We start from the raw sequence: 15872 nt of genomic DNA, 5'->3' as shown, positions 1-15872 counted from the left end.
CAACGGCAACCAAAACTAATCTGTCTTGCTATTTTGTGATTGGTAAGTTTACAGTGGTCACCTTTACAAACTTTTCAGTTGCCTCTGTAACTAAACATTACCAGAGTATTCCTTATAGTTACCAGAGTATTCCTTATAGTATAGTAGGTTGAAGGAACACTAAGGGCTGGTCTACACTGGGGGGGGGATCGATCTAAGATACGCAACTGCAGCTACGTGAATAGCGTAGCTGAAGTCGAAGTATCTTAGATCGATTTACCTTGGGTCCTCACGGCTTGGGATCGACGGCTGCGGCTCCCCCATTGACTCCGCTACCGCCGCTTGCTCCGGTGGAGTTCCGGAGTTGACGGGGAGTGCGTTCGGGGATCGATATATCGCATCTTAACGAGATGCGATATATCGATCCCCAATAAATCGTTCACTACCCGCCGCTGGACATACCCTAAGAATTAGAGCTGCTGATGTAATGTAGTCATCCAAGACAAAACTGGAAGTTTGCAGGATAACCATACTGTGGGTGTATGCGAGCATGCAATTATTAGCAGTCCTTTTAAAAAGTGGAACAAAAGGAGGTCTGGTGTGCTTTTAATGTACAACCTAGGATTCTGAAGGAGATAAACCACAGCAGAGTATGGGGAATATTCACAGCTCAGCAGTGTTACAGGACTCCAGTTAATACTCCAGTGTTGCTAAGGACCTCCACACTAAGTGGAGAATCTATTCCAAAAACACCAGGATGGAAAAGCTATTTCACAGGGCGGAGGTTTAATGACAGGGATTACAGTTCGCAGATTTTCACCTTAGTCTATAACCATTTTCAACTCTCACTCCTTTCCCACTTATCGCCCTCCTCCCCACCCCCGCCCTTACTATCAGAATACTATCCATTCCATGTGGGAGGCACATAGACATCTCCACCCGAAGCCCATGAATCAGGAATCTAAAGTCTACTCCCTCTTACAGGCAACATATACACGGATACTATGTTGGCCATTCATAAATGACACCCAAAAGGAGGAGGAGAGTGTGTGGTGGGGGGAGTCCTCTGCATTTTCTACCCACAGGGGGAGGAGGTTTAGGTCTGCATAGCTGTGTCTCTCAGGGTTGTGGATTTTTCACACTCCTGAGAGATGTAGTTATGCCAATGTATATTTGCACTGTAGACCAGCCCTACGTGTCAGAGCCCAGCTTTGCAGAGGTAAGGGCTGTGCAAGCATCCCCTCAAATGCTTGGCCAATACACTTCAATCCTGACTTAAAATGCCCCTGCTTCTGCAGCCTTGGGTCTCTTGGCTGTCAATAGTGCAAACTTGCATGCTGGTAATGGTCATATTGTGAGGTGGAACAAACTACCCAGGAGAGGGACATGGATGTGGTTACAGATGAAGTCACCAAACTCCTTTGTGACTTGGAACTGGGATTTGAAGCTATGCTGTCAAAGATGGAAAGGTCGGTGTGTTTATCCTTTGTACAAATGTAGATATCATGGAAGACACCATCACTAGAGATGCGCAAGAGTCACAATATTTGGACCTGGGTCCATAACTTCTCAAAGGTTGGGGATGTTTGGATCCGAGGTTTTACATTTGCCCATTACAGAGGGTTTCATCTGGGAAGGTCAGATCTGAATCTGGATGCTAACTTGCCCAATGCTCAGGAAAGTTCCCATCCTGGGTTTTGGTTTGGTGCCTTCCCTCTAATCACAATCTTCATCACTCTGAAAATTGTAATTAGAATCCAAGGATAAGGGGAAAAAAAAGTGTTGATGGATAAGAGGGACTATCCCCCTGTGACGCATGACCAGAAAGGGTTAAGCATTCTTCAGGATGAATGATTCAAATTCAACCCTTAAAAACATATGAGGAGACAATGTTTGTGTTTTTGTGTATTTACATATATATATGGGTAGAGATCAACAATGTAATCAACAGTCCCTGTCTATGCTTTATTCTGTTAATTCAGAGATCAAAAGAAATTCTTAACATTTAAATGAACTGCAAACCTAGGATATAGCTGTATTCATCTCTCTTTGAAATGTACAGCCAATCATCTGTGAATGGTGGAAAAACAGGCAATTGCCTTATGTGGATCTGTGTGGATAATTACCAGCGATGCTTAGGAAATGAGTGTCTATTGTTCATGGAGGGACTCCAGGCTGTCACAAGAAGGCCTGAGACTGTATAAAATGCAGGACCAGCTCTAGGCACCAGCAAAGCAAGCATGTGCGTGGGGCGGCACAATTCCAGGGGCGGCATTCTGGCCATTCTTTTTTTTTTGCTTGGGGCGTCAAAAATCCTAGAGCCGGCCCTTATAAAATGGGCTTGGGTCCTGGTCCTGACATCTCGGGTCTGCTTGAGGTTTCAGGCAGGAGAAGCCTAAGCCATAAGGAGTGAGATCCCAGTGCTGACTGGCTCTCCCTGAATACAAACATTGGGAGTATAACCTATGGACTTAATTCTGAAAGAACTCTGCAACTACAAAGCTCACCATCTCTGCTATGAATCTGAATCTCAGAACTGTACTCATGTCTGTGTGTATACTGATATTTTAACCAATGCGCTCTCTCTCTTCTTTTTTAATACATTTTATTTTAGTTTATAAGAATTGGCTATAGTGTGTATTTGGGTAAGATCTGGAATATTCATTAACCTGTCAGATAATGTGTCTGATCCTTTGGGATTGGTAGAACTTTTTATATGATGAATAAGATTTTCAGTAATCTTCATCATACTTGACTTGGGTATCTGGGTGGAGGCCTGAGGCTGGGTTACTTTAAGGGAACTGTGTTGTTGGCTTCTGGGTAACCAGTGAGGTATAATAGAAGCTGTTTTGTGCTGGCTTGGTAAATCTAAGTATTGGAATATCCACCAGCTTTGGGGATTGTCTGTCCCATTCTTTGCTGTTCACCCCAATTGAGTGACCTCAGTTGGCTCCCCTGGGACCCCAGTCACATCCTCACCCCTATTTTGATGTGAAAGAGCACTGACACTCAGCATGGAAATGCAAACTGAAACAACATGCATGTGGAATGACCATGCAAGAGAAAGCAAAGATAAGCAGTTGAAAAGTACCTCGGAAGTAACCTTGTTAGACAGTAATTTACAGGTGTACTGGCGGAAAGGAAAAGACCAGCATTAGTACATTGAACAGACGTGTTGAAGTTGGAAACAAAAAAACTGGGAACAGAACTTGAAGCAGTTTGGACCCGTTTAAAAGGTTAGTTAATGTATTTGTTTTTAAATGAAGCTGCTTAGCCAATTGCCATCATGTTTACTCTTATTGGTCAAACTATTTCAGTCATGCTGCTTGGCAGCGAATGAGGTATCCTCTTCCCATCGTCTCCCGCCCAGTGGCTTCTTCTTTTTCTCCCCTTATGAAGCGAAGTCTTTCAAATGGCAAATACACTGGATTTGACCATTGTCAAAGCAGACTGCTCTGACCTGAAAGACAAAAGCTGACAATGCCTACAGGAGCTGCCATGTTGAAGAATAGCACACTGAAATTAGAGCAAAACAAAGCACCTTCTTGTGCCACTGGAGCAGGGCGCACCCAAGGCCCTGATCCTGCAAACACCGATTTTACGGTCATTTATTATGTGCTGCAGGACTTATGCATGTGGTTAATTTTAAGCACACAAATAGTCCCATCTTGCAAATGTTAGTGTTTGTAGGACTGGGACTGGAGTCTGTTCAGCTTTGCTCCCTTCTGTGTTAGCCAGCAGAAAGGAGCATTTGACCCAATAGAACTTATCTTCCAACAATTTTGAAAGTCTCTCATTTTCCTTGCATTCAGACGGTGAGCAGAGGTCTGCTCTACATGATCGGATTTTCAAAATGGCAGCTGCCTGTTTGCCTGTTAATTATGCTTTTTTTCAGTATATTGTAGACACTTGAAAATGGTTCAGTGATTTGCTCTCGTATGTAATTAGATCCAGCTCTCTTTTGCCTGAAACTGCATTTTAAAAGCCTCTGCTGACAAATCAGAACTAGTGGTTGTTTAAATAATTATTGCTTAGCCTGGCACATAAAATATTGTCTCTAACTAAGGCTGGTGCAAGCTTAGCATGGCAAAGCTACATCTTTATCATGTCATTTCTTATCCACCCCTCTCCCCACCCCCGTGTCAGGAGTAGTTTACACAAGGGAAAAGGAAAATATAGGGAGGAGAAAGAAAATATTCCAGCTGTTTACGGGAGGCTCACTCTGGTCTTACAAACACAGCCCTATGATAGGATTTTAGACAAGCAGAAAGGGGAACATAAATACATTAAAAAAAAAATTGGCTTCAGATGAGCTTCCGGAAAATGAGAATGAAAATAAAACTGGGCCAGACCTTTAGTGGGGGGATCAATCAGTGTAGCTTCTTTAACTTCAATGGAGCTACATCAATTTATCCAAGTGCAGGATCTGGTGCACAATTTGTTTGATGGTACTAATTGTATGGCAGTAATAGTGTTATCATCACTGAGCCGCCGTGATACACAGAGTTCTGTCTCTATGGCGTGATGTTCTTCATTTGGACCAAAGTTCTCAGTTAAGACACAGAAGCGCGTTTCAAACACAGACAAACAATCTTGGCCAACTTCTTTTCGAGAAGGCACCTGTACAACCCCACTGACTTCAATGGAGATGCACTGGTGTAACTAAACAGAGTCTGGCCCTCAGCATCATGACATCTCTATGAGAGTAGCAGCACTCACATGTACTACATGGTTAACCACATACAGCAGGGGACAATGTAATGACTGCGACAAAGAATTGCAGTCATAAGCCATTGCTTGGTAAGTCACCTGCACCCATCAGTGCTACAAGGAAAAGGTTATGATGAGCGTGCAATCAGTCTTCGTGCCTTAGCAAAGCAACTTCTGAACAATATCAAGATTTAAAGCAAAAAGGCTGATGGAAACAAAGTCCGAAGTTATTAAGGCCACATAAGGACTGATTCTCCTCTCCCTTCTGCTGGTTTTACTTCAGTAACTTAAATGAAGTTACTCCTAGGTTATACCCAGAGAAAGTGAGAGAAGAATGAGATCCCATATCTCTTGAATGAAAGGCCTGACAGCATCATTCAACAGGCATTAGCACAGCAATATACACGAGGGGAAAATCCTAACAACACCCAATGAAAACTATCCACTTGCACCCAGGGGATAGAGCCCATTGGACTATCACCTCTTCTGAAACAGGCAGAGGACACCGGCGAGTAACTCATTCTTGAGACATGTCCTCACTGTCGAAAGTCAAGAAGCCAAGTTAGCAAAGTTTCTCGTGTCAGATGAAGTCCATAGAAGCAGGTGAGCGGAGACTACTCTCGCGTCCTACAGGGGAAGCCTGCTTACGGGCTTGATCCTGCTCCAGGAAATCAATGGCAGTTTTGTCATTGACTTCAGTGGGAGTGGGCTCAGACCCTAAGATCTGTCCGCACTTCAAACCCACCCTTCTATCTTGCATTAACTTACAACCAAAAATGGAGTGGGATCTTTTTACATTTCACTGTTTCTAATCTGAAGTCTCAGACTCTGTTGATATGTTGAACACCAAAGATTAAAACCCAGCATATTCTGTAGGCTACTGTTTGTAGTATGAACTTTAAAGACTATACTCTTAACAGGGCTGTACCTCTAGTGGAAGTGCTTAGAAGGTGGTTTCCTTTGATTATGAGCTCCTTGGATTGGGATTTCAGAGTAGCACCATGTTAGTCTGTTCTTTTTGGATGGGGATTGTTTTTCTTAAGCGTTTAAAAAGAGTCTGGCACATTGTGGGTGCTAGAGCAAATACAAAACAACAATGGCCAATAGTAACCACTAACAATAATCATATACATGTAAGGGTTTGTACTACCCATCTCTCCTACCCACACAGCATTCATGCTCACAACAGTCATGAGCGGCACCTTTGTAAAGTCCCAGTGATATGATGGGAGAACAGTTTGCTTACTGTATGCATCTGAAGTCTGACAGTCATTAACCATGAAATTTATACCCATTCCCCTACTCTGATGACCATCTGAACATCGATGTTGGTAGTTCAAAAACTTGAACTGCAGGCACTTATATGAAGAACTCAGAGAAGAATTTTTGTCAATTTCCCCTTTCTGCTTGTAGGAAAGAACAGAATAGACTCAATGGGAAACAGCATTCTGTCCACTGTAAGTCCAGGATCCCATTCCACAAGTTCCTAACCAGATCCTGGAGCAACCCAAGAAGATATTGCCCTCAGGGGATCCATCCTAGGTCTTACACTGCACCCAGAGCATACTGGGATAGGACTTTGGGAGTCTAATGAGTGCTGGGTGAATACTTGTAGTGCACAGATATGAGCAATAAGGCTCATACTGCAGTTACATAGTTCATTGCAGGATTTCAGTGAGCAGTGAATTCACATGTGATCCTCTGATCACAGAGGGCAACTAGGCAGAGTTTATTATTATACGATTGCCACTATGATTGATTAATTTCCCCCCCTTCAGATAAACTGATACTGTAGTTTCTTTATTTTTTTAAAAAATTCTTTAAACATCTTTAAGGCACTCAGCGAGTCATTCTCAACAAAACAATTGATCTTTAAGAGGCCAAATTTTGTCCTACCAACCACAGCGATCTGCCTGTCGTGAAACACACACTGAAGAGGGGAAGGGAAGAGTGTACTTACACTGCTGTCATCCATCCTCTCACGCCTCTTAGTTTTGTGTGTTTCATAATCCTCCATGAGGGTCTGCAGCAAATTCTTGGGCCTCTGGGATCCTGCAGCCTCGTCAGGCAGTAAATCAGACTGGGAGAGGGGACCTTCTGTTGTCGGGGATGGAGGAGGCCTGATCTTCTCTATCGTCCCTGCAACGACATGAAGGGACCCCTTTCTAAATGGACAGATTCCCAAGTAGTTTCCAACTGAAGACACAGCTTGCAAAAGGAACGAGTTGGAGCAATATTTCCAGTGTGGCTTGAACAGAGAGAAATACTGAAACGTAGTCTACAAAATAATGTTTTGAAACAAACATGGCCAAAGTGAGTTTCAAGTCCCTCCTTTTCCCCCTCCAGGACCAGACTTACACAAACATTTAAGTGATCTTATTTCATAACACCTAGCAAAGCTGTCAAGTAACATATATACGAATCTACCCTATCACTGCTCATTACTAGAGCTCTGGTTAAATCACCCCAACCCCTAATGACTCACTTCTGTGCTCTGGACATACATGCAAGCTTATGGAAATCACTGGACTTATTTTTATTGAATCAGACACTCAAAAAACTGCACAGTGTCACAGTGCAGAGGGGCCCAAACTGTGTTCTATGGAGCACTTGCAGTTCAAGAAGGGCTGTCCGGTTACATGGTTGTGGCTCCTTCTTGTTTCCAGCTGCTAAATTGCATGAAAAGAGGTAAAAATATCTTTGATACATTTCCTAGTATTTCTTTTCCATGCAACTAGTTGCTGGTCCGTGTGACTGTGAGTGGGAGGGGAAGGTGATCTGTGAAACACGCTCTCTATTAAGATGTAGTCCGGGTGAGGGAAGAGTTTGTGAACCCCATGTCCACTGGTTAGATGAAAACGCTGGGAGCCAGGATGAATTCAGGCTGTAGCTCTGACAGGACCGCTTGCTCACTAGGCAACGTGCTCATGACTTAACTACCCTAGCTACCCCTGTGGGGCCTGAGGCAAATTGCCCCACTTGCCCGCCACCCCCAGGCAGCCCTGGGAAAAATAAACATTTCCGCATCTCAGCACAAACCCAGTTTTGCCAAAACTTCTTTTCAAGTCACCTTTACAAGGTATCACTGGTTCTCAGCATCAGCTAGTGCTAAAAGGCACTAAAGCTCATTAAAAGAGTTGGACAAATACTTTCCGTCAAAATTTTTTTGGATCGAAAACTATGGGTGTTTAAAAAGCAGAAAAAAAATCAGGGACAATGTCTGCTTTCCTTCAAAATTTGTTGTGGTTTTTTTAATTGAAAAGCTGAAATTAGTCTGCCAAAACCTGAACATGGTTTGGGGTTTCAGAAGTGTGTGGCCAAATATTTGCTGCTCGCTGTGTTTGTTTAAAGAAACAATAAAAAAAATTCTGCTTAAAAAAACATCCAAAACTTTTGAACCACCTCAGCTTGTGACCAAACGCCTGAGCCCATCCAGTCAGAGATTCTTCCAGGTTTCTGATACTCTGCTGGCTTCCTTGACTCATATCTGTCTCCATAACTTTGGGTTCATTTAGGTTAGAACATAAGAATGGCCATACTGGGTCAGACCAAAGATCCATCCAGCCCAGCATCCAGTCTACCGACAGTGACCAATGCCAAGTGCCCCAGAGGGAGTGAACCTAACAGTTCATCTCAAGTGATCTCTCTCCTGCCATCCATCTCCACCCTCTGACAAACAGAGGGACACCATTCCTTACCAATCCTGGCTAATAGCCATTAATGGACTTAACCTCCATGAATGTATCTGTTTCCTAGAGACTGGCTCCACGGGGTCCCTCACAAACTGGAGACGGTTACTGTGGGTTTGTCTTTAGTATAGCTTATGTACATACTCCATGAACTGAGCATTTGAGCTTGTTCCAGAATCTGGGATGAGCCTATGTTGTGAAAACTGAAATGCTCAAAATAGCACATGCCTGTGAATGGACACAGGGTGCTAAAATTAAATTAACCCAAAGGTTTTCAAACTGGGGGTCGGGACCCCTCAGGGGGTCACGAGGTTATTACTGGGGGTTGCGAGCTGTCAGCCTCCACCTCAAACCCCGCTTTGCCTCCAGCATTTGAAATAGTGTTAAATATATAAAAAAGTGTTTTTAATTTATGGGGGGGGGGTCACACTCAGAGGTTTGCTATGTGAAAGGGGTCACCGGTACAAAAGTTTGAGAACCACTGAATTAACCCCTCTGGAGCCTCAGGGAATGCAGTGGAGGGTTGGGAGGTAGGTGGTGTAGGATACTGCTCTTCTCGTGGGGTCCCCTGTGGGGCCCGGGGCAAATTGCCCCACTTCCCCCCCCCCCCCCCCCCCCCGGGCGGCCCTGGATTCAGCTGCGGACCTGCGGCTTTCTTTCTCCAGGCTGGCAGATGCTGGAAGGTCTCCTGGGAAGAGAGGTTGTATCTTATGTCACCAGGCAGCAACTCCTCTGGCTGACTCAAGGGTAATGTCAACAGGCTGGGCGGAAGCCCTGTCTAGCCTTCCTCATCTGAAAGGATGAGGACCATGACTGCAAACCTCAGGCAAGAAACTGAAGAGCTTGGAAATAAGGACTTCAGGGCAGCGAGAAGAGAGTGGGGCCATTTTACAGAAAGCAAATCAAATAAAGGAGAATTCTTCTGTTTAAACCTATATATAATCAGCTACAGTGGGGAAAGGAAATGTAGAGAAAGTCACACTAACTTTCCCCTAGATGTGGAGGCTTTTTAAAACAAAACCACGCACAGAAACAAATGGGGTTAATTAGAAGGATTGCGAATGGATTTTCAGTTGTTCCTTTGCTGAGACAAATCAAAAAGCTAGTCACTCACGGAACAAGTCACGGAAAGCTGCGGCCACCAGAGGTCTCACACAGCAAATCAATGCACGCTGTTCAGAAGCTCTAGGCTCTCTTTTAAAAGAAAGAAATGAAATCTGAGCAAAGCCAACAGAGACCTTTAACAAGAAATCCCCTTGCTGGGCTTGGTTCATTTCTGACCCAACACGGAAAAACCCAACAACACTGATAGGTATAATGTTACAAGTCTTGCTTAAATTCACAAATACAGAGAATCATCTGGAAACTCATCCCCAAACCTACTGGGATGTCCCTAGAAATTGCAACGGGTCTCTGAGGCTTGTGGGATTTTCTATGCCATGGGATTAGAGTCTCATCTTGAGTAACTCCACAGACATCACGGATTTGTCTCAACGTAACAGAGCTCAGCATGAGGCCCTGGCTAGCTAGGGCTTGGGGTGTCCAAAAGAAGAGAATAAAAGCAACTCCCAACGACTGACGGAACTAATGGAAAATCGTGTCTGTGTTAAAAGTGAAAAGTTCAGGGCTTGATTCCCCACTGCATTTGAATGCTGGTGTTAAGTCCCTTGGGCACACATGTGTACTGCAGGGATGAATCAGGCCCTCAGTGTTCCCAGCAAGGTCTTTTGTGATTTCTTCCTCAGGCATAACCACCCTATCACTTTAACAAACCCTCAGAGCTGTACAAAATGCTCATAACTGAAAGCGGCTCCTTCCAGCCCCAAACAATCTCAATCTCGCCGCCTGCTGGAAAACCCTGCAAGGTGGAGGCTTTGGGGATCTGATCAGAATTAAACAAAGAAACATCGCCAGGTATTCCCCATCCAGGTGGGCCTGCCTCTCCCTTGCAAGGAGCTCTCCATAAACATCCACAAAGTCACTTCAGTTTTCTCCTTCAAATCCCTCCTTAAAACTCTCCTTTGCAGTGATGCCGACACAAATCTTGACAACAGTTAGGATGCTGGTCTGCTGTGACCGCTATCATGCTGACCAGTGCAGTCTCATTGTTTCCTTGCAGAATGTTGTCTGCATTCATCTGCTGTCTCTTATTTTATACTTACATTGTAAGCTCTTTGGGGCAGGGAATGTCTTTTTGTTCTGTATTTGTACTGCGGCTAGCACAGTGGGGGCCTGGGTCCATTACCAGGACTCCAAGGTGCAATGATAATACAAATAATAAATTCCTATATTGCCACTAGGAGCCCATCCAGGAAAGCGTACTGTTACATGTACATTTCACTGCAGTATCATCATTATTCCCGTTTTCTAGATGGGGAAACTGAGACAAAGAGGTGCAGAGACTTGCCCAAGGTCACATGGTGGCTTTTACAGTCCTTTTAAAAAGCAATCTAAGAAATCCAGAAAGCGTGCACTGCTTGTGATCCAACGATAACAAACCAGAACAAAGGTATTTGCTGACACATGGGCCTGGGTTGCCAGCTGGCGCTTGTGTGACATGGCTTGGCTTCATGTGCCTCTGTTCAGTTCTTGTGTAAAGGCTGCAAAGTAAAATGAGGAATCTTGCTCCCAGAGGAGAAACACGGGTGAGCCAATGAGGAGACTGGGAGTTAAAGGTTACAAGCCTTCGCCTGCTCCCATGGCAGAACTCCCACGGAAATGGGATCAAGCACTCAGGGTGCATGCAAAATTGCTATCCAAATCACAGCCCATCGGTACCTTTTTGGCCGAATAGCCTTGACATGTCTCCCTTTGACTATATATTGTGTTCTCTAAAATCCATAATGCCTCCTTTGGAAAGGTTACAGGCCATCAAGAAAGGGCAGAGAGCAAACATCATAAACCCCTCTCTTCAGAGTTCTGTTTCTTGGTCTTGTCAACAGGAAAAGAAATCGTATGCTGCGGTTCCACTGTGGCTGTGATGATGGCTGACCCCCAGATTCCTGGAACTGAAAAGTTACTGGGAAATGATTTCTCTCCCCCTCTCGTTTCAGTTTCTGGGCAGCTGCGCTTCCTGTCTCATGCACTCTTTGGAGGGCTGGGGATGCTCTTGTGTATGCTCTTCCAGGGCCCGTAGGAGGGTGCTCAGCTGACACAGCAGAATTGCTGTACCCTTCCAAGTTTGGGGCTAGGAGGCTGTTTCCTGGGATGCCTGTGCCAAGCCAAGGGGCACCAGGAGCAGAGACCCTTTCCTCACTCTCCAAACCTCTGGATGGGTCTGGAGAGAAATGTGAGCCTTGGTGAGGGAGCCCTCTCCCCTCTCTGGTTTTCCTCTGGGATCAGGGAACTGTTCTTCCCTCCCCAACCCTCTACATGGGTGAGCAATAGAAGAATGGATTGCCCCCATCTTCCCTCACAGGATTAGGGAGCCCAGAGGGTGGAGCAGCAGGTGCTTGGGTTCTTCTCTCCCTGGGATTCCTCTGCAGGTCCCAGGGAGGAATTTAGAAGCCAGGATATCTTACACCTCAACAGTACTGCTAAAGAGGCCAGGCAGTGGGAGTGCACAGAAGAGTGGGAGGGTGGGGCACCAAGGGTGGCCCAAGCAAAGTACATTCTGTTGCTCTTAGCCCATCCAGGCTCCCTTACTGAGAAGACCCTTAGAGACAGGGGAGCAATATATTCTGTATATTAAACCAGGATAAACTATTTCAAGGGTGTCCGGTGACAAACGGGACTCTATTGAAATTAGTCAATTTAAAAATAAAGTTCAAGTTGACATTGTCCCATAAATAAAAAAAGTATTTCAAAAGCAATCACATCACAATAGTGGATCTCTGGTCTAATATCCTTTAGATCAATAACATTTCCAGCCTATATTTTCCCCTCACATGACTTAACACTGGACAAACCGTTTAACTTCGATATACAATGAAAACCGGACAATAGAAATAAGATGCAGGATGAGATTGTCCGCACTGTTTCTACCAGGAGCGAATTATAAACCAGCCACATTATAAACTTCTGAAAAACAGGATTGATGATGATCATGCTGATATAACCTGACCAGTAGCAGTGCTACTGGAGACCAGTGTACTTTAGGGAGGCAGGGTGTAACGGTTCCCCTGCAAACATGAATGCCTTCCGTCGCTCTAGCAAGTGTCTACACTACAGTGCTATAGTGGCGCAGCTGTGTGCTGTAGTGTAGACAAGCCCTTAACTACATCTGGCCCCTGCCTTGGTCTGCAGCACAAAGCCAGCTATGTTAATGGCTGCAGATCCTTACCTGATGCTGAGGGGGAGCGTCCCATCCTCAGGGAGGGAGATGTAACCATTCCTTTCACAGCTACAAACCTCTCCTCTGAGACCAAGGCCATGACTCATGGTTAGGGCCCCTGCCAAAGTCACGGATTCCATGACTTTCCGCGACCTCCATGACTTCTTTAGGGACCAGTGTGGCTGACCCCAGGGCTGGTGTCCCAGGCAGCGGTCCCCAGTCGGCCGGAACGGCTCCAATCCCCGGCCAGCCAGCTGCAGTCCATGGCCTCCAGCAGCTGGTGTCACTGGCCTTGGGCGCCCCCCCATATCGTCCTCCCCCAGCACCCTCCCCACCTCAAGATTTAATCACAGGTATTTTTAGAACAAGTCATGGACAGGTCATGGGCTACGAATTTTTGTTTATGGCCTGTGACCTGTCCATGACTTTTACTAAAAATACCCGTGACTAAGTTGTAGCCTTACGCAGGGTTCCCATCTGCCTTATATAATGTGGGATGCCTCCGGAGACAGTGCAGTGCTGATGTCCCAGCAGATGAGCCAGGGACCAAGCCAGGAAGACTGAGTGGGTCATACGCCCCACTGAGTGCTGAAAGGGTTTCATTGTGCAGCCTACGCAAGCCTGCTCCTGAACTCTGCACTACTCTATGGAGTTCGGTTCCAAGAAGAGGAGTCCTCCCTGTCCCATCTCTGGCTAGGGTTTCTCTGTTGGCCTCATCCCATGGCTCCCACCTTAACTGCGGTTCACCTGCTCCATTCCAGATCTGAGCTGAAATAGCTATTCCTGTAGTAGTCGCGGTCACATCTGTCCCAGGGATGTGTGGCCTTAGGGTTTGAACCTACACTCACTGGAATCAACAGCAAAGCTCCCATTAAAAACATAAGGGGATGAGACTGGCCATACTGGGTCAGACCAAGGGTCCATCTAGCCCAGTATCCTGTCTTCTGGCAGTGGCTGATACCAGATCCTTCAGAAGGAATGAACAGAACAGGGCAGTTATCAAGTCACTCTCCCTTGTCGTTCAGTCCCAGCTTCTGACAATCAGAGATTTAGGGACACCCAGAGCATGGGGTTATGTCCCTGACCAACTTGGCTGATAGCCATTGATGGACCTGTCCTCCATGAATTTATCTAGTTCTTCTTGAACCCAGTTCTACTTTTGATCTTCACAACATCCTCTGGCAAAGAGTTCCAGAGGTTGACTCTGTGTTATATGAAGAAATACTTCCTTCTGTTTGCTTTAAACCTGCTAACTATTCATTTCATTGGTTGACCCTGGTTCTTGTGTTATATGAAGGGGTAAACAGCACTTCTTTATTCACTTTCTCCATCCCATTCATGATTTTATAGACCTCTATCATATCCCCCATTAGTCATCTCTTTTCTAAGATGAACAGTCCCAGTCTTTTTAATTTCTCCTCATATGGAAGATGTTCCATACCCCTAATTAATTTTGTTGTCCTTCTCTGCACTTTTTCCAGTTTTAATATATCTTTGTTGCGATGGGGCAACCAGAACAGCATTGACTTTCAAGGTGAAGGATCAGGGCCTTAATGCACTTGACTTTGGTTCTGCAAGTCCCAGAATTTGCCATGTTATTTGACAGTGTAAAGGTGTGGGCAGTTCCCTGCGCACAATCCTTGTGGTCTTGTGGTGTTGTAAGTATTCCCACCTTAATTCCCCTGGCTTGGGGTGGCAAGAGATTTAATTTGCAGCCCGGGTGAAAGAAGAAGCCAATACACACTAACAAAATAGCATATCCTCTCTTAACAAGGCTCCAGGACAGAAGCAATTACAGTTAGATTGGTCTCCTAGAGCCTGAGAGAAAGCCACCACTACCCACTGCAGCCTATGTGTCTTCTGCTTCCCTCTTAGCAAGTATCCTCTTTGCGTTTATATAGCCCACTTGTAGGGTGCAGTGGGGCCTCCTTGATTGCAAGCCCAGCTTGTCCCTTAAAGTGGTAATACACTCCTTCACAAACAGGATCATTCTCTCTCTTCCAGTTTAAGTGCAGTGTGTGCACCCAGCTGGTGTGCTGTGAAATAGTGGGGAATGAAAGGAAGGCAGAGGAGAAATTCCACAGATAGTATTGGCACTTGGGACAAATTCAGTAGCCACCATTAAGAAGGCTGCAGCTACCAACAGCCACCAAACAATGGTACTTGAGATACTCAGCGTGGGGGTGGGGGTGGGGGTGGGGGTGTGCATACTGAAAACAATTGTATTAACTGCGTAGAAGCTGTTGTCTTGTTTTACGGTGACAGCTACACGTGAGGAAAACCATTTCAACAGAAGCTACTTCAACAAAATGGCTTGTTGCCGCATTTTTTTTCTTCTTCTTTCGAAACAGTTTTCCTCATGGATTGTGGTTGCCATTAAAAAGGCAAATTTTCCAACAGTTAATAAACAGTTACCATCCTTCTTTCTTATTCTTTGAACTGGAGTAAATGACTGCCCAACTCCCAGGGCCTCAGAAATACCTAAAAGTGCAAGCAGCAGCATTCTGACTGCAGACGATCCCTAGCACCTGGCCAACCACGGCAGCCGGGACCAGCTGCAGTTGAGCCCTGTTTCTGAGTTATGCATGTACGAAAAAAAATGCCTCTCCCTTTCTTTTTGAAGGGTCATATATTTTGGCTCCCGATCTTCCCTTCCTCATGCTTGCACAAATAATAATAAAATGACTCATCCACTTTTGTTGAGACCTCCCCCCTTCCCTTGCCTCCAAGTTAATCTTTGGAGTGAGATCGAAATTGAGAAATTTCAGCTGGATAGTAATTTCTCCGAGGGGGGAAAAAAAGGGAGAGAGAAAAAGAGGTTTTAGACTGAAGTGGTGTTTCTACGTAGGCTTATGGTAGCTGTGGTGGCAAAGAGAAGTTCCCATGCCCAGATTTCTCAGCACTTTAGGGAAGTCATTATCTCAAATTTAGTGAAAGTACAATCATCATTAGCATTTTTAAAAACAACTGCCACAGACTTGGGTTTTTATTCTGTACTGAAATCTTCCAAACGAGTTAAAAATAGTCTTTGCAGTTCATTTCTAAGGAGGATTAATTAGCAAGGGAATTCACAAAAAGAAAGGTATTTACACATCAGATACAGCTGAGTTTTGGCATGCAAGGGAGGAAGATACAACTTGCTTTCTGCCTCATGAACATCAGCAAGGAACATAAATGGCAGCTTGCTTAGGGAAAGCCATGACTACCATCAGGCATCAGTC

At 45.1% G+C, this 15872-nt stretch overlaps 1 protein-coding gene across 6 annotated transcripts in view; it reads right to left on the bottom strand.

Annotated features, from left to right (window-relative positions):
- The window catches only part of PALM2AKAP2 (PALM2 and AKAP2 fusion), a 391958-nt gene that overhangs the window by 10611 nt on the left and 365475 nt on the right, over positions 1–15872 (bottom strand). For 4 of the 6 annotated variants that reach the window (XM_054032673.1, XM_054032676.1, XM_054032678.1 and 1 more), the window contains 2 exons: positions 6650–6828; positions 3071–3109 (listed from right to left, as the gene is read on the bottom strand). The exons of 1 other annotated variant lie outside the window; for it this stretch is intronic. In XM_054032673.1, coding sequence (XP_053888648.1) covers positions 3071–3109; positions 6650–6828 — 218 coding nt within the window. The remainder of the gene's footprint in view (positions 1–3070; positions 3110–6649; positions 6829–15872) is intronic. One more of the 6 variants, XM_054032674.1, reaches the window with a different exon arrangement.

Source organism: Malaclemys terrapin, chromosome 6 (assembly GCF_027887155.1).
Source record: "Malaclemys terrapin pileata isolate rMalTer1 chromosome 6, rMalTer1.hap1, whole genome shotgun sequence".
Lineage (NCBI taxonomy): Eukaryota > Metazoa > Chordata > Testudines > Emydidae > Malaclemys > Malaclemys terrapin.
This window is presented reverse-complemented; position numbering and strand designations above follow the sequence as displayed.